At 55.9% G+C, this 19,413-nt stretch overlaps 1 protein-coding gene across 1 annotated transcript in view; it reads left to right on the top strand.

The window, feature by feature from the left end:
* Nucleotides 1-16,104, top strand: part of APPBP2 (amyloid beta precursor protein binding protein 2) — a 31,586-nt gene extending 15,482 nt beyond the window's left edge. The window contains exons 4-10 of the mRNA XM_048519360.1: nt 3,072-3,195; nt 7,437-7,605; nt 9,302-9,391; nt 11,674-11,741; nt 11,825-11,930; nt 13,178-13,302; nt 15,794-16,104. Coding sequence (XP_048375317.1) covers nt 3,072-3,195; nt 7,437-7,605; nt 9,302-9,391; nt 11,674-11,741; nt 11,825-11,930; nt 13,178-13,302; nt 15,794-15,953 — 842 coding nt within the window. The 3' untranslated portion in view covers nt 15,954-16,104. The remainder of the gene's footprint in view (nt 1-3,071; nt 3,196-7,436; nt 7,606-9,301; nt 9,392-11,673; nt 11,742-11,824; nt 11,931-13,177; nt 13,303-15,793) is intronic.
* Nucleotides 16,105-19,413: the final 3,309 nt, after the last annotated feature.

The following is a 19,413-nucleotide window of genomic DNA, read 5'->3' as shown; positions in this document are numbered from 1 at the left end:
CCTAGTTATTGGGAAGGAAAATCCCCACTAGTGCATGCATTTCACCTAATTGAAGGTGGTTCACCTAATTTGAAACCTCCCAACTTCAGTCGCTGCAAGAGGGGATGAGCAAGAATTTAGCCTTAGCTATTATAGCATTCCATTATTATTTTGCCTTGGTTTCCCTTGCAGAAACCTAGCGAGGCCGGGTGAGGCTGCAAATTCATGTGTGATCACAAGGTAGTTTGGCAAGCTTTAGGACAGAATGCAGATTCAAACTTGCATCTCACCAACTTTGGTACTTCCTCTGTTATACCTCATTGACTGTACTTCTGTTGCTTCAACAGTAGCTCTATTCTCCCTTGTTAAGCTGCTGAGTGTCAAGGTGAATCGTATTAACCAGAGGTGGGATCCAGCAGGTTCTCACCAGTTCCCGAGAGTGGGTTACTAATTATTTGTGGGTGCCGAGAGGGGGTTACTAATTGGGTCTGCTTTTCCGTTAGAAATTCCATTAGGTCCAAAAATTATCAAGTCCTGTTGTTTCCTATGTGGCTGGTTAGCGAAGGTAGAAAATGGGATAATTCTCCCTGTTGGGCTATTTTAAAAACATGTTTTAGAAATATGGTAAAGTTCCTTGTTTAAGGAAAGTATCCTTCTTTTGCTTTCTAGAAACAAAATTTGAAAGTATTAAGTATTTGACAGGCAGTCAATTAGAGGAGAAGTAGTTGTTTCTGTTGGCAGTAGATGATAGGACTTGCTATGATGAGTTTAAATTATGGACGGGAAGATACCAGCTGGAAATTAGGAACTTTTTTTTTACAGTAAGAGTTTTTTTTACAGTAACAGATAAATTAATGCCCCGCCCCCGTCATGCCTGGCCACGCCCCCGTCATGCCCCGCCCAGCCCCATTGACGCTACGCCACTGTTTGAATCCCACCACCATGGGAACCTGTAACTAATTTTTTTGGATTCCACCACTGGTATTAACGTGATTGAGATGCATTCCTCACTCAGTGTAATTGCTACAAGATCTATGTAACCAGCCAGCTATATGTTACCACTGCCATTCTGGGGCATTCTTTCCTTGATCTTTATGACTTCACACACCAAGTAGATAACTAGGCTCTCCTCTGACATTTTGGTCTCATGAGAACCGGGATTGTTTCCGTTACCTCGTGGGGGCAGGGATGCCAGGTGGCTCTCTGTCTCTATCTGTCGCCGACCTTGGAGCGCCTCAGCCCCAAACTATCTATTTCTCACATTTCTTGGGAAGATGGGAGGTGGGGACTAACATCGGAATAAAGGGGATAGCAAACACCAGGTTCACTAGAACTGCCAAGCTGAGTGCTTCGATGCCTATCAATTAACCCTTCTGGTCATCAATACAGAGTCTGTTTATTGCTTCAAGGTTCGAGACCTAACAGGTGTTGGTGGTCAAAAGCCGTGAACAGTGGTGGGCGCAGACTTCTGTTGTTCAGTAAAGAAATCTTACTAGACACAGAAATCTGTGTTGACTCTTCCGGCAGCATTTTGGATCCTGACATTTCTTTTTATCACTGGTATCTTGCAAATGAATTAACAGACGGTTGCTTTGGGACAGCATGCAATCCATTGCGTTTTTATCCTGCCTTTTCTCTGGGGAGCTTCAGTCAGCTCACATTTGTTTATTTAGTAGATTTCTATCCCGCCCTTCAAATACATCCCAGAGCAGGCTCTTCCGTTTCAGCTTGGAGCCTCCGAAGCGTGTGTTTACTCTTAAGGTGCTCCCTTGCCCGTCTCCCTATAATTTACTCCCTTGCACAGAGCTGCCTTGTAGTGCATCGTCTGCCCGACATTCCTTAGAGCACAGTTGTCAAAACTCGCGGCCCTCCAGATGTTATGGACTACAGTTCCCATCATCCGCTGGCAGGGGGTGATGGGAACTGTAGTCCATAACATCTGGAGGGCTGCGAGGTTGACACCTATGCCTCAGAGCAGGGGGCGGCAACCTTTGGCACCCAGGGAGCCATTTGGACCCGTTTTCCATGAAGGGGAGGGTCTCGTGGAGAGCCCTGATCAGACCGCGGGCGCTCCGGAGAGCGAGAGCGCGTGGAGGCGGCTGGCGGCAGCCCTCGTCCTTCTGCCACGGTCAGCAGCAGCAGGGAAGTGGCGGGCGGCCATTGAGCCCGGCCCCAACCACCTGACTGGCACTGGAGGGAGGACAGGGCCGGCAACAGAGCAGGTGGTGGCAGCGCGGTGTGTGTGGACCAGGCTGGATTGGCCAGGGTGATGGGTGGCGAGGGGAGCCGTGCCCACGCAGCAGGATGGCAGCCCCAGAGGGCGCCGGCAGGTGCCGGAACTGACGCTTGGAACCACGCTCTCAAGTTTCGTACACCGTTTCCCTTTCTCTCAGAGTGCGGTTCCAAGCGTCAGTTCCGGCTCCTGCTGGCGCCCTTTGCGGCTGAGGCTGCCATCCTGCTGCGTGGGCACGGCTCCCCTTGCTGCCCATCACCCTGGCCAATCCAGCCAGGTCTGCGCGCACCGCGCCGCTGGCTCTGTTGCCGGCCCTATCCTCCCTCCAGTCCCAGCCAGGTGGCTGGGGCTGGGCTCGATGGCCGCCCGCCACTCCCCCGCTGCTGCCGACCGTGGTAGAAGGACGAGGGCGGCTGCTGGCTGCCTCCATGGCGCTCTTGCTCTCTGGAGCGCCCGCGGTCACAGTCTGATCGGGGCTCTCCGCGAGGTCCAGGGAGGGGAGAGTCCCCGCTCCTGGACAGCTGTGTTGTGCCTGGGCGGAGCCGCAGTAAAGGGACGGGGGAGCCACAAGCAGCTCGGGAGCTGCAGGTTCCCGACCCCTGCCTTAGAGGCTCAGACCCCAGAGCACGCTCCAGTCTTTTTAATTGTTTGCTGCAGCAATTTAATCATTACAAAATTGCCAGTTCAGATATCCTGTGCAGTTAGCATTGAGACTTTTCAAAGGACCACTTCCAGCTTGCAGCCCAAAATGTGGTTACTCAAAGAACGTCAGGGGAGGAGCAAGGAAAGGCGTGTTGAAGGCACTTCTTTTCTGTCTGTGGTGGTATCCTGATGTCCCTGTTAACATTTGACTTTCCAGGAGGGTTCCTCTCGGACGCTGGCTGGTATAGTGACGCCGAGAAGGTCTTCCTTTCCTGCCTTCAGTTATGCACACTTCACGACGAAATGCTCCACTGGTTTAGGGCCGTGGAATGTTGTGTGAGGTAAGCTCTTCTTGGTTACGGGGGGTGCGAATCTCTCCATGCCACGAGAAATGCATGTTGCAGACGTTGTCTGTATGGATGAATTGCCCGGTTCCCACAATATATGCTTGTGAAGTTGTGCAGTTCTTACATAGTTTATAACTAGCGAAGTTGTAATATAACAGTGGTGGCGAACCTACGGCACGGGTGCCAGAGGTGGCACTCAGAGCCCTCTCTGTGGGCACGCGCAAACAGTCGCCGCCCCCCCTCCCCCACACATCTAGGCTGGCCTGGGCCGCTGGACTCGATTATTAGCATTAAACCTAAGACCTCATTTTGGGGAAGCCGTGTAGGTAACCCTGTTAAGCGCTGTTAAACCCCACTGATTTTCATGGGAAGAACTAAAGTGCCATCCTTTAGCTGGGAGTAAGCTCGGTTGCTGGCAATGGGGCTTGCTTCTGAGTAAACCCTCCTAGGGTCATGATTCACCGGTTGGAAGAGTTGCACGGTTGCTTCAAAGCAAAGCCACCGACTACTCCCAAGCTTACTCCTGAGTAACACGTGCCTCGGAGCCAACCGTTTTTTCTAAACCAGGGGTAGGGAACCTTTAACACTCAAAGAGCCATTTGGACCCGTTTTCCACGGGAAAAGAAACACTTGGAGCCACAAATAATTTTTGACATTTAAAATAAAGATAACACTGTATATATTGGGTTTTTTAACCTTTTATTCCGCTCATTCTGAGAAGCGCATGGATGCATCCGCCCTGCTGCCTGCAGGGCGGGCAAGGATGGGGCCAGCAGCTCGGCCTCGCTGGCCGCCGGGAAAGCGCCCACCCCGCTCAAACGGGGTGGGCGAGAGGGGAAGCCCGCGGTGTGGCCCAGCCGGCCGCGGGCATTTGGTGCGCCCGCCCTGCTGCCTGCAGGGCGGGTAAGGATGAAGCCGGCGGCTCAGCCTCGCCGGCCACCGGGAGATCGCCCACCCCGCTCCAACGGCGCGGGCGAGAGGGGAAGCCCCCAGCGTGGCCCAGCCGGCCGCAGGCAATTGGTGCGCCTGCCCTGCTACCTGCAGGGCAGGCAAGGATGAAGCCAGCGGCTCGGCCTTGCTGGCCACCGGGAAAGCGTCCGCCTTGCTCCAACGGGGCGGGCGAGAGGGGAAGCCCGCGGCGCAGCCCAGCTGGCCGTGGGCAGTTGGTGTGCCTGCCCTGCTGCCTGAACGGCAGGTAAGGATGCGGCCGGCAGCTCAGCTCGTGGAGCCGCAGTGCAAGGGCAGAAGAGCCGCATGCGGCTCTTGAGCCGCAGGTTCCCTACCCCTGTTCTAAACGAAAACCTCAGTATTCAGGTTAAAGTGCCGTGTTGGCACTTTGCGATAAATATGTGGGTTTTGGGTTGCAGTTTGGGCACTTGACCTTGAAAAGGTTCGCCATCACTGTAATATAAGCTAGTGAAATTGTGGCGTCCTACGTAGTTTGCTTCGGCTTTAACCACATCCACCTGTCCCCAGGTGTGTTCTCGAGGAGACAATTATATGCCACCAGTCATGAAGAGTTTGGTCTGTTCTAGATGGAAACTGTTGAAGAATGCTTTTGGAACCACGTTGTTTGTTAGAACAACCCAAGTTTAAACCCTGTTGCCTCCTGGTCAGAAACTAGCATGCAGTGGTGGCGAACCAGTGGCACTCCAGATGTTATGGACTACAACTCCCATCAGCCCCTGCCAGCATGGCCAATCGGCCATGCTGACAGGGGCTGATGGGAATCATATTCCATGAACATCTGGAGAGCCGCAGGTTGCAGACTCTTATGTTAAAAGAATCTCAGGATATCTCAAATCCATTTTGATAGTGGGGAGGAAGTCGTGAACAAGATGGTCTGTACCCTTTTAGCTCGAACGAGTACATTTGGACCACTCAATCAGTCCCTGGAAACTATGGGAGGGGGAGTTAAAATGAGGGAGGCCATCCTTTCAAGTCAGGGCAGCACCTGCCATTCTCTCCGGAATAAGAAGGGAACAGGTAAACATACAGACGCCCCCAGCCTGCGACCAGTCAGCAAACCCAGGCCTCAGCAAACCTAAGTTTGCTGTTTAAACCCTGTTGCTGTTTAAACCCTGTTTGCTGTTTAAACCCAAGTTTAAACCCTGTTGCCTCCTGGTCAGAAACTAGCATGCAGTGGTGGCAAACCTGTTTAACCCCTGTTTGCTGTTTAAACCCTGTTGCTGTTTAACCCCTGTTTGCTGTTTAAACCCAAGTTTAAACCCTGTTGACTCCTGGTCAGAAACTAGCATTGGCAATGCTGGTAGGGGCTAATGGGAATTGTAGTCCATAACACCTGGAGTGCCAAAGGTTCGCCACCACGGTATAGAGGTTGAATTTTGAGCTAAAGACTGAACAACCAGCAATAGTCACTCTCTTGTGGGCTGACCTGCAAGCACAGGGCGGTTCAGCCCTTTTCGTCTTAAGATGTCCTTAACTCCTTTCTCCCCAGCATGAACAACTACAGAGCTTTGGCCGCCCTTCCCCTGTTGCACAGTTCATACGTTCGCTTCAAGACATAACCGAAGGGCGCTGTAATGCATAGACCAACACCATCTTTTGAGAATAGGGGCAGAATTCTTTTCTTCACCTTCCGAATCCTGTTTGATTGCTGTTTGCGATGGGAGAAAATATCGTAAAAATCCTTTTGACTCCCATGAGACAAGGCTGTTAGGATTGTGGACAGCATTGTGTCCTTTGGGTTAGGGACACACCTAAGCACTAGATTTGCGTGTTTGGACTGCTAGCTGCCTTTCCCTGAAATGGGTTCATTTCTCGTTATCATGATCTCCCTGCACTGCTGCTCTTAAAAGCATGTTCCCTTGAAGGCGGAGGGCACTTTGGTGGGTGCCGGCCCAAATTTGACTTCCTGAGGAGATACCAGCTTGATCAGTTTTCAACCTTGAGATGAGAAGGTTATGCTTGAGAGAGGGGGTTATTGACCAGGTAGGTAGGATGGTTGTTTGGACGCAGAGTCTTGCAAATCAGATACGCTCTCAGCTGACCAAAAACGACTTTTCTTGCTGTACTTAATGTAAAAAATAACATGCTGTCGGGAACCTTCCCAAACTTTTTAAACAAAACATGCTCACCTGCTCCCAGGGGCTCCATTTAAAGACGTATACTTTTGTCTTTCCCTGACCTGCTTTTAAAAAAATGATTACTTAAATATACGATCCTTCACTTAAAGTTTACAAGCAGTGAATTTTTAAGGACTGGGAAGTGATTGAGGGGTGGGACTCTGATCTGGTGAACCGGGCTCGATTTCTCACTCTTCCACATGCAGCCTGCTGGGTGATCTTGAGCCAGGCACAGTCCTCTCGGAACTCTCTCAGCCCCACCTGCCTTACAAACTATCTGTTGTGGCAAAAGGAAGGGAAGGAGTTTGTAAGCCACTTTGAGACAGCTGAGAAAAGCGGGGCATAAACCCAAACTCCTCTTCTTCATGGGGAAAAGCTTTCCTTACAAAGTCGATGCAAGCTGTACGCAAATATCTAGAAGTTTTCTTCTTGCTGCTTTTGAGAGCTGCGCTTCTTGCAGTTCTGTGAAGCCGGCGGTTGCGATTTCAAACCTCTTAATTCACAAGGAACCACCTAAAATGCTCGTCATCCGGCTTGCGTTCTGCCTTGTGTAACGGAAGAATTAGGCTTTCTCTCCCACACTTAGCAGGTGCCACTGCTCGCTGTAGCTCAGTGCCTGTAGTTTATAAATGGCTGTGTGCTTGATTTGCATATCAAAAATCCTTTTAAAATGAAACCCAGCGGTAACTGGTTTGTATGTTGATAATGCTGCAGTTGTCATTGGAAGGAACTGATCGGAGAAATAATTGCAGTGAGCGCGCTCAGATCCAGAGCTTTGCTGCCTCTGAATATCTCTGCCGCATCCTAGATCAGTGATGATGAACCTTTTTGAGACCGAGTGCCCAAATTGCAACCCAAACCCCACTCAATTATCGCAAAGTGCCAACCTGGCAATTTAACCTGAATGCTGAGGTTTAGTTTAGAAAAAACGGTTGGCTCCCTCTTCCTCCGCCCCACCTGCTTGAGCAGGGGCCAGCCTGCTCTAGCCTCCAGCAAATCCCACGCGCATCGCTCTGTGTCTCTCCAGCATCTCTGCCTCCTCTCCACACCATTTAAACTACTATCACAATAGTTCATAAACCTTTGACATCTTCAGAGAAATCAGCTTTACTATTTCTTTCAAGCTCTCGATTTATTTTTTCCCCCCAGGTTGCTGCATGTTCGAAACGGGAATTGTAAGTACCATCTGGGAGAAGAGACGTTCAAATTAGCCCAGTCTTACATGGACAAACTGGCCAAGCACGGCCAACACGCCAACAAAGCCGCCCTGTACGGGGAGTTGTGTGCGCTGCTGTTTGCAAAGAGCCATTATGACGAGGTGAGTGTCCTGGATCCCAGTGCAGAGACTCCAACTGTGCACGCACACAGGTATTTCCCTTGGGCAAACCTTACCGGGAGTTGACTCCACAGTGGTGCGTGTACACATACAGGCATGCTTCGTTAAGACTTTCTGCTGGGCAACAAAGAAGAAGAAGAAGAAGAAGAAGAAGAAGAAGAGGAGGAGGAGGAGGAGGAAGAGGAGGAGGAGGAGGAGGAGTTTGGATTTATATCCCCCCTTTCTCTCCTGCAGGAGACTCAAAGGGGCTGACAATCTCCTTGCCCTTCCCCCCTCACAACAAACACCCTGTGAGGTAGGTGGGGCTGAGAGAGCTCCGAGAAGCTGTGACTAGCCCAAGGTCACCCAGCTGGCGTGTGTGGGAGTGTACAGGCTAATCTGAATTCCCCAGATAAGCCTCCACAGCTCAGGCGGCAGAGCGGGGAATCGAACCCGGTTCCTCCAGATTAGATACACGAGCTCTTAACCTCCTGCGCCACTGCTGCTCCCAAAGGGATAACTTAGGAAGCTGATGCCAAATAAAACCAGCTTTGCAAGGCTTGGAGGGTGAATCTTATCTTGGCCTGTCATCAGGCTCGGGTTGTTCGGACTTACCGAAATAACAAGTCCCTCCAAACCAGCTCCTGAAATTGCTTTAGGGCTCCTCTGTCCTCAAGCCGTTTGCCCAAGGGTCGCCTGTCGCTGCGTTCGGGATATCTTGCCTTCGGCTCCTCACCTTTTGACCGGCTCTCTGGCTGGAGAGGGGGGAGGGGTGACTCCTTGAGGTGCAAAGTTTGAAAACCGCACTCTAGGGGCTGTGGACCAGACTTCTGTAAATATCTGGAGTAAGAGTTGTCTTGGGCCTAATGCCTAGAGCAGTGATGGTGAACTTTTTCGAGACCGAGGGCCCAAACTGCAACCCAAAACCCACTTATCTATCGCAAAGTGCCAACAAGGCAATTTAACCTGAATACTGAGGTTTCAGTATAGAAAAAACGGTTGGCTCCAAGGCATGCATTACTTGGGAGTAAGCTTGGTGGTAGTCAGTGGCTTTGCTTTGAAGCAACTGTGCAATGCTTCGAATGGGTAAATCACGACCCTAGGAGGGTTTACTCAGAAGCAAACCCCATTGCCAGCAACCGAGCTTACTCCCAGGTAAAGGATCACGCTTTCGTGAAAATCAGTAGGGTTTAACAGCACTTAACAGGGTTACCTACACTTCTTCCCCAAAACTAGGTCTTAGGTTTAATGCTAACAATCTCCCTGAAATAATTACACTATTATCACATGACGAACTCTGTGCACGCGTGCCCACAGAGAGGGCTCTGAGTGCCACCTCTGGCACCTGTGCCATAGGTTCGCCACCACTGGCCTAGAGTTTGACTGGTAAGCAGTAGGACAGCAAGACTGCTAACTGGTGCAGCCTTGTAAGAGCTGTCCTGCGGGGTGGAATCTCAGCCTGCAGCAGAGAGAGGAAATATTGCAAGCCCTTAGGGGGGTTTTGGTGGAGTTTGTCCCCCCCTCCTTCCCCCCCTCCCCCCTCCCCCCCCACTTTTAATTGCAAAGTATATTGTTTTTAATGCTCACAAAAGTGTATCAAACCTGCAGGTACTTTAATTGGTGGAAGGAAGGTTGCTCTTTTGGTGAAATGTGTGTCCTTGTTTTCAAGTTCTGCCTTTTTGTTGCTGCTCCTCCGCAGGCTTACAAATGGTGTATAGAAGCCACGAAAGAAATCACGGTTGGCTTGCCGGTCAAAGTAGTCGTGGATGTTTTACGGCAAGCTTCAAAGGTGGGTTTTAATTTACTGTAAAAGCAACAGACATACAGCTGAGTGGAGCTGGATACAGTTTTATCCTTTTTGGGGGGAATCAGCATGCGATGTTCAGGAACCGGGCCTTACACGGAGCTGAGAAAATGGCCACAAAATCATTGCATCACAGGGTGAGAGAGATATTTGCAACGCTGTTGGAGTTCATTCTATGGCTGCCAGAATAGCTGCTTAGAGCCATAGCAAACTGTGGGGGTACAGCTCTGCACTATACATAATCATAGGCCTGGAACCCAAAACTCAGCTCAACTTGAACAGTAGTCCCTCCAGCCTCATAAGCAAGCTGTCTTTGGAACAAGAGGACTTTGAAAGCTGTGTGGAGAGTCACAGGGATCTACTGAAATTTCACTTCAGCATGGCCAAAAAGCCTCTCTGACAAGTAGAAATCAAGCTCAGCAGGAAGATAAAAAACCCATCCCTGGCTGTTTGCCTGCTGAGCTGCCTTTGTTTTTCATGGAGGTTTTCTAAATATTCTCGTCCACGTCTTTCATTACTAGTTAAAAATGTTTTATTGACATCTGCACAAGGCAAGAGAGAAAAATAGGACAGTGTTGGTAAGGTGTTATTGTCAGAACATCAGATGTGTGAAACAAGTTGATGTTTAATGGCAACAAAAATAAGATTAATATTAGTAGATGATCAGAAAACTTCTCGACCATAGTCAACCAGAAGTTGGTGGGTTTGCAAATCCAGGAGGCTTTAACTCTAGGAGTAATCCGAAAACACGATCAGCCATCGGCAGGGTGAGGGTAGTATTGGTTCTTTACATCTTGGCTATATGTGTTCCAGGAGCCACGTGGCGTAGTGATTACCATATAAACTCGTGTATAAGTTGAGCTTCCCTCAACTTATAAGCGAGTGAGGTGTATTTTAAAAAATATTTTAGGATTTTTACTTTGACGGCTGCCAGGGGGCGCAGTTTTTAGGCTAGCGGCACCAAAATTTCCGGCTATCATCAGGTGACATTCATGATGATACCACCCAGGTTTTGTGAAGTTTGGTTCAGGGGGTCCAAAGTTATGGGATGCTCCATCCCCCATTGTTTCTAATGGGAGCTAATAGTAGATGGGGCTACATTTTGAGGGCCCATAACTTTGGACACCTTGAACCAAACTTCACCAAACCTGGGTGGTATCATCAGGATAATCTTTTGCTGATACCAGCCAGGTTTGGTGATGTTTGGTTCAGGGGGTCCCAAGTTATGAACGCGCAAAGTGGGTGCTCCCATCCCCCATTGTTTCCAATGGAAGCTAATAGTAGATGGGGCTACCCTTTTGAGGGTCCATAACTTTGGACACCCTGAAACAGCCTTCACCAAACCTGGGTGGTATCATCAGGGGGGTCTCCTAAAGATACTCTGAAATGTTGGTAGTGCTAACATAAACATTCCTCCCGTGACAGGCACCCTCAAATTTTTCCCAGATTCTCCCTTTAAATCACTGGATTTAAAGGGAGAATCAGGGCTTGCCAGTAGCTACTGCATTTCCCACCCTCGACTTATACGCAAGTCAATAAGACACTGTTATGTCTGGGGTGTTGTGTGCCAGGTATCTGTCTGTATTCTAAATTTTTTTTCTCCAAGGGCTAAAAGACAATAAGTCAATAAGTTTTCCCAGTTTTTTGTGGTGAAATTAGGTGCCTCGACTTATATGCGGGTCGACTTATACACGAGTATATACGGTAAGTGCTTGCACTGCCATTCACACGGTCAGGAGTTCGAGCCCCCTGTGGGTCAGATATCCTGGCAGCTGGCTCATGGTCAACTCAGCCATCCATCCATTCCTTGGTCGGTAAATGAGTACCTAGCACAGAGCTAGGTAAAGAATAGCTGGGGAAAGCAATGTCAAACTACCCCACAAAAACGGCTTGCCTATGAAATCACTGCTTGCAGTGGTACCCCAGGGTCGAACACAACTGAAGGGGAAACTTTACCTATATGTGTTCCGGTATTTTTTCCAACTCTGGTTTTGTGCTTGTCAAATTACACATTGCCCTTGCCATTTTAGAAGAAGCAAATTACTCCGCCCCCCCTCCCCAAAGCAGCCGGCTATTGTTGATCTGTGGGTTTTTTTCCTCTTGTTGTTTTGTTCCCTCCCATCCAACATTCCTGGGGGAAAGCGGTGCCAGTTCTGTAGCAAGAGGCTGCAGCAGTTCCGAAACGTGGGTGTTAGTAAGTCGGTTGTATCGGAATGCTTTGAATGTTCATAGCCTCTCACCCGTGCTTTCTCTCCCTGTTGACTCAGGCTTGCGTCGTAAAACGCGAATTTAAGAAAGCCGAGCAACTGATAAAGCACGCAGTGTATCTAGCTCGGTGAGTATCTAGAGCTGTTTGGAAAACCAGTACCATGGAGGTGTTTTGCGTTTTGTGACTTGCATTTTGTTTTTATCGTTCAGGGAGCATTTTGGAGCCAAGCACCCAAAGTATTCCGACACACTACTAGACTATGGATTTTATTTGCTCAACGTAGACAACATATGCCAGTCAGTTGCAATTTACCAGGTACGGTTCCTGTCTGCGCTTTTTGAATGCTGCTCCCTGGGCACATGTTTCCATTTGAATCGTGGAATCCCTGGCTTGCAAGGGAGGCAAGGAAGGTCGCTATTTTCAGTGCCGTCTCCATTTTCAAAGTGGTATTTGTTTGACTTTTGAAACTAAATGCTTATTTTCCTAAGTGTGGGCTCATAGCAATTGTTTACAACAGTCTTGCAGTTATAAACAATCCTTTTGAAACAAATGACCCGACACATCATATCCCATTCGGGGATAGGGCAGTATACTAAATTTAATTAATTAATAATAATAATAGTAATAATAGTAATAATAATAAATATATGTTTGACTTTTGAGAACTGATTGTAGCACTAGATGGCATGTGGAGGACAACAGTTTTAATGTACTTCCGCATTAGGGAAAAAAATACACCAAAAACTTTGCCTGCAAATAGAAAATTAGTAGCAGGAAGGGATGGAGGAGAGCCTTTATCCTGATGAACTGCCTTTCTGCTTGCAGTGAAGTAGTAGTGTTGATGCTATTTGTTTTTTGTTGGTGGAGGAGAAGCATATAATAGTTCAATACCCACCACGTGCATCTAAAAGGTGCAGGAGTGGTGGACCTCATTCTTTTTAACGTTCCCATGATTTGAAAGATAACAGAGCTAGATTCTGGGTTAGATTCTTTCACCCTGTTCTGCATGGATGGACATTCTGACGGGGTCGCCCCTTCTGTATTTTGAAGTGGTGTAGCTCAGGGGTCGGAAACCTTTAGCACCCAAAGAGCCATTTGGCCCCACCTCCCCATGCCCCCCCCCAAGCCCTGCCTTCAGCCAGGCGGGTGGGATAGACAGCGGCAGCGACGCCAACAACGGCAAGTTGCACTTGGGACGTGGCGAGCACACCTCCTTACCCACCCCTCCATCCCTCCCTCCCTTCCTGCCTCCCTCCCTGCCTCCCTCCCTCCCTCCCTTGCTCCTTCCTGCCTGCTTCCCTTCCCTCCTCCCCACTCCTCCTCTTCTCCTTAGACAGTCGGTGTTTGGTGGCATGTACCTCTTGCCACGAGCTGTTTTAGCAGGTCTTGCGCAGTGGTGTTCCGAGGCCCTTGTGACACCTGTGTAACCAGAGTCCAAACCCAGTGATTCTTGAATATTTGCTGCGGAAGCATCTGAAACGTGGACAGCGTACGAAGTAAGATTTATTGACAGTCACTGCCTGGATTAACTGACAAGAGTTCTTTTGCACCGATCATTTCAGACAGCGCTGGATATCAGACAGTCGGTGTTTGGTGGCAAAAACATCCACGTGGCCACGGCTCACGAAGATCTGGCATATTCTTCTTACGTTCACCAGTACAGTTCGGGAAAATTTGACAATGCGCTGTAAGTATTGCATTCCCATGCTGCTATAATTTAATCGCTGTATAGTTAATATAATCAGATTTATGTTTTTTCCCTCTTATTAAAGTTGATACCTTTAAAGAATTTAAGGAATATGTTGGATTTAGATGAGGAAAGAGAAAACCTGATGTATTTTAAGGTTAGCAGGAAGTAATGATTAAGTTTACTGAAATAATTCACATTTTCTTTTTCTTTGGCCCCTTCCGCACACGCAAAATAATGCACTTTCACAACAGTTTGCAAGTGGATTTTGCTATTCCACACAGCTTCAAAGAGCACTGAAAGCAGTTTGAAAGTGCATTATTCTGCATATGCGGAATGAGCCTTCGTTATGAAAGTGTTATCTTTCTATAAGTTTCTTGACTTAAGTGAGTTAATTGTCATTGTGATTTGCTTAGCGTGTGTCGTTCTGTAATTGTTTAGTTTGTATTGTTTATTTATTTCTTTTTTTGGTACCTTTTTGTTAAATGAAGCTTATTTTTTAAAGCTAAAAAAAAAAAGTATTGCGTCCCCTTTAGACCAAAATTCTGTTTCCTCATAAATCCGAGTCTATTTGTATTCATAATGCTCCCGGGAAGAGGAAACAGTGTGGTTCAGGGGGTAGAGCAGCGGCATGCAGACTGTCCTAGGTTTCCTTCCTAGTGGTTAGGAACAGTGGGAATAGCGGCTTTGATTCCCTTCTCAAGCAGCAGTGGCGCAGGAGGTTAAGTGCTCATGTATCTAATCTGGAGGAACCGGGTTTGATTCCCCGCTCTGCCGCCTGAGCTGTGGAGGCTTCTCTGTGGAATTCAGATTAGCCTGTGCACTCCCACACTCGCCAGCTGGGTGACCTTGGGCTAGTCACAGCTTCTCGGAGCTCTCTCAGCCCCACCCACCTCACAGTGTGTTTGTTGTGAGGGGGGGAAGGGCAAGGAGATTGTCAGCCCCTTTGAGTCTCCTACAGAAGAGAAAGGGGGGGATATAAATCCAAACTCCTCCTCCTCCTCCTCCTCCTCCTCTTCTTCTTCTTCTTCTTCTTCTTCTTCTTCTTCTTCTTCTTCTTCGATGGACTGCAATCTGGGGAGCCAGGTTTGATTCCCCGCTGCTCCACAGGAAGCTTGCTAGGTGATCTTGGGCCTGTCAGTTCTCTCGGAACTCTGTCAGGTGGTTTCTGCACAGCACACTAGTCATTTCCTGGTAGAACATGCTCCCGTTAGAGACCAAGGCCCTGCAGGACCTAAATAGTTTCCACAGGGCCTGTAAGACGGAGCTGTTCCACCGGGCTTTCCCTGCTGGCCAGCTGGGTAAGTAGTTACATCATTCGTTGGCCTCCCGGGGTGTGTGTGTGTTCAAAGCTGAGTCGCCATCTGGAGTTTGAGTGGTCTAGCTAGCTCGTTTTAAACTGTTTTACTGTTTTAATCTATGGAACTTCAATGGATTACTTAGTTGTTGTGGCCGCCCAGAGCCCTTCTTGGAATAGGCAGGGTAAAAATAATAATAATAATTTTAAAAGTGTGTAACACATTATTAATGAATCCGGTTTCCCTTGTTTACCTGCGCACTGGAGATTTCACCCCTCCAGGAAGTGATGGCAAACAGTCCAGGTTGCTGCGGCTCCTTTGGTTTCTCCAAAAAGATCACTAGTGGAGTGATTTTTGGAAAACCTGGGATGAGGGAACTAACAGGCTGAACCCGTTGTGGGGAAGAGCCCCGTGCGAAGTTCTTCCCCAAAATGGGATCAATGGCCTCCCCAGTTATTGGTGTTTTTTTCCCTAATGTGGAAGTACATTAAAGTACTCCCATGGGATACCGGCCCCAAAACAGCCAACAAAAACCAGTGGGATAAAACTTTTCTTAAAAGCCCAAATAAAAAGAAGTGTTTTGACTTGTCAACAAAGTGGCAGCAGGGTAGGTGCCCAGTCGCTGTAAAGTGCGGGGGGGGGGGGGGGCATGTCAAAGATGAGGGGCCACCACTGCAAAAGTCCTGTCTCTAGTTGCCACCTCACCTCTGTAAGTACAGGCTTGAGATGTTGGGGGGGGGGGTTAGGGGGCCGTCCTTCAAGTTCATGGGCTAAACTGATTCTCTACACCAGTGGTTCCCAAACTTATTTGGCCTACCGCCCCCTTTCCAGAAAAAATATTACTTAGCGCCCCCTGGAAATTAATTTTTTTAAAATTTTAATAGCAATTAAACAGAAAGATATATGTATTAATGTTTCTACCTGTGGCCATCACCGCCCCCCTGGATCGCTGCAGCACCCACCAGGGGGCGGTGGCGCCCACTTTGGGAATCACTGCTCTACACTTTTAAAATACATATTGAGTTAGTTTTATTTTGACTAAATAACATTTCAAGACAGAAGGGTCTTAAGAACATAAGAACAAGCCAGCTGGATCAGACTTGTTATGTTATGGACTACTTGTTATGTTATGGACTACATAACAAGACAATCTTGTTATTTGTTTCCCTCACCTCCTGTTACCGTGCTTGTAGATTCCATGCGGAGCGTGCCATCGGCATCATAACCCACATTCTTCCTGAAGACCATCTTCTCCTGGCCTCTTCAAAGAGAGTCAAAGGTATGTGCAAACTGTTCTTAGCTCCTGCGCTCGGGGGAAGTAGAAACGATGAGCTGCTCCTTCTGAAAATCTGACGGGCGAGGGCCAAAGCTGGCGAGGAAACGAGGATGCTGGGTGAAATGCAGTCAACAGATGCATGTCCTTAAGCAGACAACAACAGAAGTAATTCTAAACTCACTGGAAATGAATGCAGTGCAGCTATCTTGATCTAAAAGCCGTAGGCTGCGAGTCTGCAAGAAGAACAAGAAGAGTTTGGATTTATATCCCCCCTTTCTCTCCTGCAGGAGACTCAAAGGGGCTGACAATCTCCTTGCCCTTCCCCCCCTCACAACAAACACCCCACCCCCCCCCCCCCCCACCCCCCCCCCCCCACCCCCCCCCCCCCCCCACGCCCCCGCCCCCCCCAACACCCCCCCCCCCCCCCCCCCCGCCCCCCTACCCCCCTCCCCCCACAACCCCCCCCCCCCCAAAACCCCCTCCCCCCCCCCACCCCCCCCCCCCCCCACCCCCCCCCCCCCCACCCCCCCCCCCCCCCCCACCCCCCCCCCCCCCCACCCCTCCCGCCCCCCACCCCCCCCCCCCCCCACCCCCCCCCCCCCCCACCCCCCCCCCCCCCCACCCCCCCCCCCCCCCACCCCCCCCCCCCCCCACCCCCCCCCCCCCCCACCCCCCCCCCCCCCCACCCCCCCCCCCCCCCACCCCCCCCCCCCCCCACCCCCCCCCCCCCCCACCCCCCCCCCCCCCCACCCCCCCCCCCCCCCACCCCCCCCCCCCCCCACCCCCCCCCCCCCCCACCCCCCCCCCCCCCCACCCCCCCCCCCCCCCACCCCCCCCCCCCCCCACCCCCCCCCCCCCCCACCCCCCCCCCCCCCCACCCCCCCCCCCCCCCACCCCCCCCCCCCCCCACCCCCCCCCCCCCCCACCCCCCCCCCCCCCCACCCCCCCCCCCCCCCACCCCCCCCCCCCCCCACCCCCCCCCCCCCCCACCCCCCCCCCCCCCCACCCCCCCCCCCCCCCACCCCCCCCCCCCCCCACCCCCCCCCCCCCCCACCCCCCCCCCCCCCCACCCCCCCCCCCCCCCACCCCCCCCCCCCCCCACCCCCCCCCCCCCCCACCCCCCCCCCCCCCCACCCCCCCCCCCCCCCACCCCCCCCCCCCCCCACCCCCCCCCCCCCCCACCCCCCCCCCCCCCCACCCCCCCCCCCCCCCACCCCCCCCCCCCCCCACCCCCCCCCCCCCCCACCCCCCCCCCCCCCCACCCCCCCCCCCCCCCACCCCCCCCCCCCCCCACCCCCCCCCCCCCCCACCCCCCCCCCCCCCCACCCCCCCCCCCCCCCACCCCCCCCCCCCCCCACCCCCCCCCCCCCCCACCCCCCCCCCCCCCCACCCCCCCCCCCCCCCACCCCCCCCCCCCCCCACCCCCCCCCCCCCCCACCCCCCCCCCCCCCCACCCCCCCCCCCCCCCACCCCCCCCCCCCCCCACCCCCCCCCCCCCCCACCCCCCCCCCCCCCCACCCCCCCCCCCCCCCACCCCCCCCCCCCCCCACCCCCCCCCCCCCCCACCCCCCCCCCCCCCCACCCCCCCCCCCCCCCACCCCCCCCCCCCCCCACCCCCCCCCCCCCCCACCCCCCCCCCCCCCCACCCCCCCCCCCCCCCACCCCCCCCCCCCCCCACCCCCCCCCCCCCCCACCCCCCCCCCCCCCCACCCCCCCCCCCCCCCACCCCCCCCCCCCCCCACCCCCCCCCCCCCCCACCCCCCCCCCCCCCCACCCCCCCCCCCCCCCACCCCCCCCCCCCCCCACCCCCCCCCCCCCCCACCCCCCCCCCCCCCCACCCCCCCCCCCCCCCACCCCCCCCCCCCCCCACCCCCCCCCCCCCCCACCCCCCCCCCCCCCCACCCCCCCCCCCCCCCACCCCCCCCCCCCCCCACCCCCCCCCCCCCCCACCCCCCCCCCCCCCCACCCCCCCCCCCCCCCACCCCCCCCCCCCCCCACCCCCCCCCCCCCCCACCCCCCCCCCCCCCCACCCCCCCCCCCCCCCACCCCCCCCCCCCCCCACCCCCCCCCCCCCCCACCCCCCCCCCCCCCCACCCCCCCCCCCCCCCACCCCCCCCCCCCCCCACCCCCCCCCCCCCCCACCCCCCCCCCCCCCCACCCCCCCCCCCCCCCACCCCCCCCCCCCCCCACCCCCCCCCCCCCCCACCCCCCCCCCCCCCCACCCCCCCCCCCCCCCACCCCCCCCCCCCCCCACCCCCCCCCCCCCCCACCCCCCCCCCCCCCCACCCCCCCCCCCCCCCACCCCCCCCCCCCCCCACCCCCCCCCCCCCCCACCCCCCCCCCCCCCCACCCCCCCCCCCCCCCACCCCCCCCCCCCCCCACCCCCCCCCCCCCCCACCCCCCCCCCCCCCCACCCCCCCCCCCCCCCACCCCCCCCCCCCCCCACCCCCCCCCCCCCCCACCCCCCCCCCCCCCCACCCCCCCCCCCCCCCACCCCCCCCCCCCCCCACCCCCCCCCCCCCCCACCCCCCCCCCCCCCCACCCCCCCCCCCCCCCACCCCCCCCCCCCCCCACCCCCCCCCCCCCCCACCCCCCCCCCCCCCCACCCCCCCCCCCCCCCACCCCCCCCCCCCCCCACCCCCCCCCCCCCCCACCCCCCCCCCCCCCCACCCCCCCCCCCCCCCACCCCCCCCCCCCCCCACCCCCCCCCCCCCCCACCCCCCCCCCCCCCCACCCCCCCCCCCCCCCACCCCCCCCCCCCCCCACCCCCCCCCCCCCCCACCCCCCCCCCCCCCCACCCCCCCCCCCCCCCACCCCCCCCCCCCCCCACCCCCCCCCCCCCCCACCCCCCCCCCCCCCCACCCCCCCCCCCCCCCACCCCCCCCCCCCCCCACCCCCCCCCCCCCCCACCCCCCCCCCCCCCCACCCCCCCCCCCCCCCACCCCCCCCCCCCCCCACCCCCCCCCCCCCCCACCCCCCCCCCCCCCCACCCCCCCCCCCCCCCACCCCCCCCCCCCCCCACCCCCCCCCCCCCCCACCCCCCCCCCCCCCCACCCCCCCCCCCCCCCACCCCCCCCCCCCCCCACCCCCCCCCCCCCCCACCCCCCCCCCCCCCCACCCCCCCCCCCCCCCACCCCCCCCCCCCCCCACCCCCCCCCCCCCCCACCCCCCCCCCCCCCCACCCCCCCCCCCCCCCACCCCCCCCCCCCCCCACCCCCCCCCCCCCCCACCCCCCCCCCCCCCCACCCCCCCCCCCCCCCACCCCCCCCCCCCCCCACCCCCCCCCCCCCCCACCCCCCCCCCCCCCCACCCCCCCCCCCCCCCACCCCCCCCCCCCCCCACCCCCCCCCCCCCCCACCCCCCCCCCCCCCCACCCCCCCCCCCCCCCACCCCCCCCCCCCCCCACCCCCCCCCCCCCCCACCCCCCCCCCCCCCCACCCCCCCCCCCCCCCACCCCCCCCCCCCCCCACCCCCCCCCCCCCCCACCCCCCCCCCCCCCCACCCCCCCCCCCCCCCACCCCCCCCCCCCCCCACCCC

The sequence above is a fragment of the Sphaerodactylus townsendi genome, linkage group LG16 (genome assembly GCF_021028975.2).
Source record: "Sphaerodactylus townsendi isolate TG3544 linkage group LG16, MPM_Stown_v2.3, whole genome shotgun sequence".
NCBI classification, from domain to species: domain Eukaryota; kingdom Metazoa; phylum Chordata; class Lepidosauria; order Squamata; family Sphaerodactylidae; genus Sphaerodactylus; species Sphaerodactylus townsendi.
The sequence above is the reverse complement of the archived record's forward strand: the minus strand, read 5'-3'. Positions and strand labels throughout refer to the sequence as shown.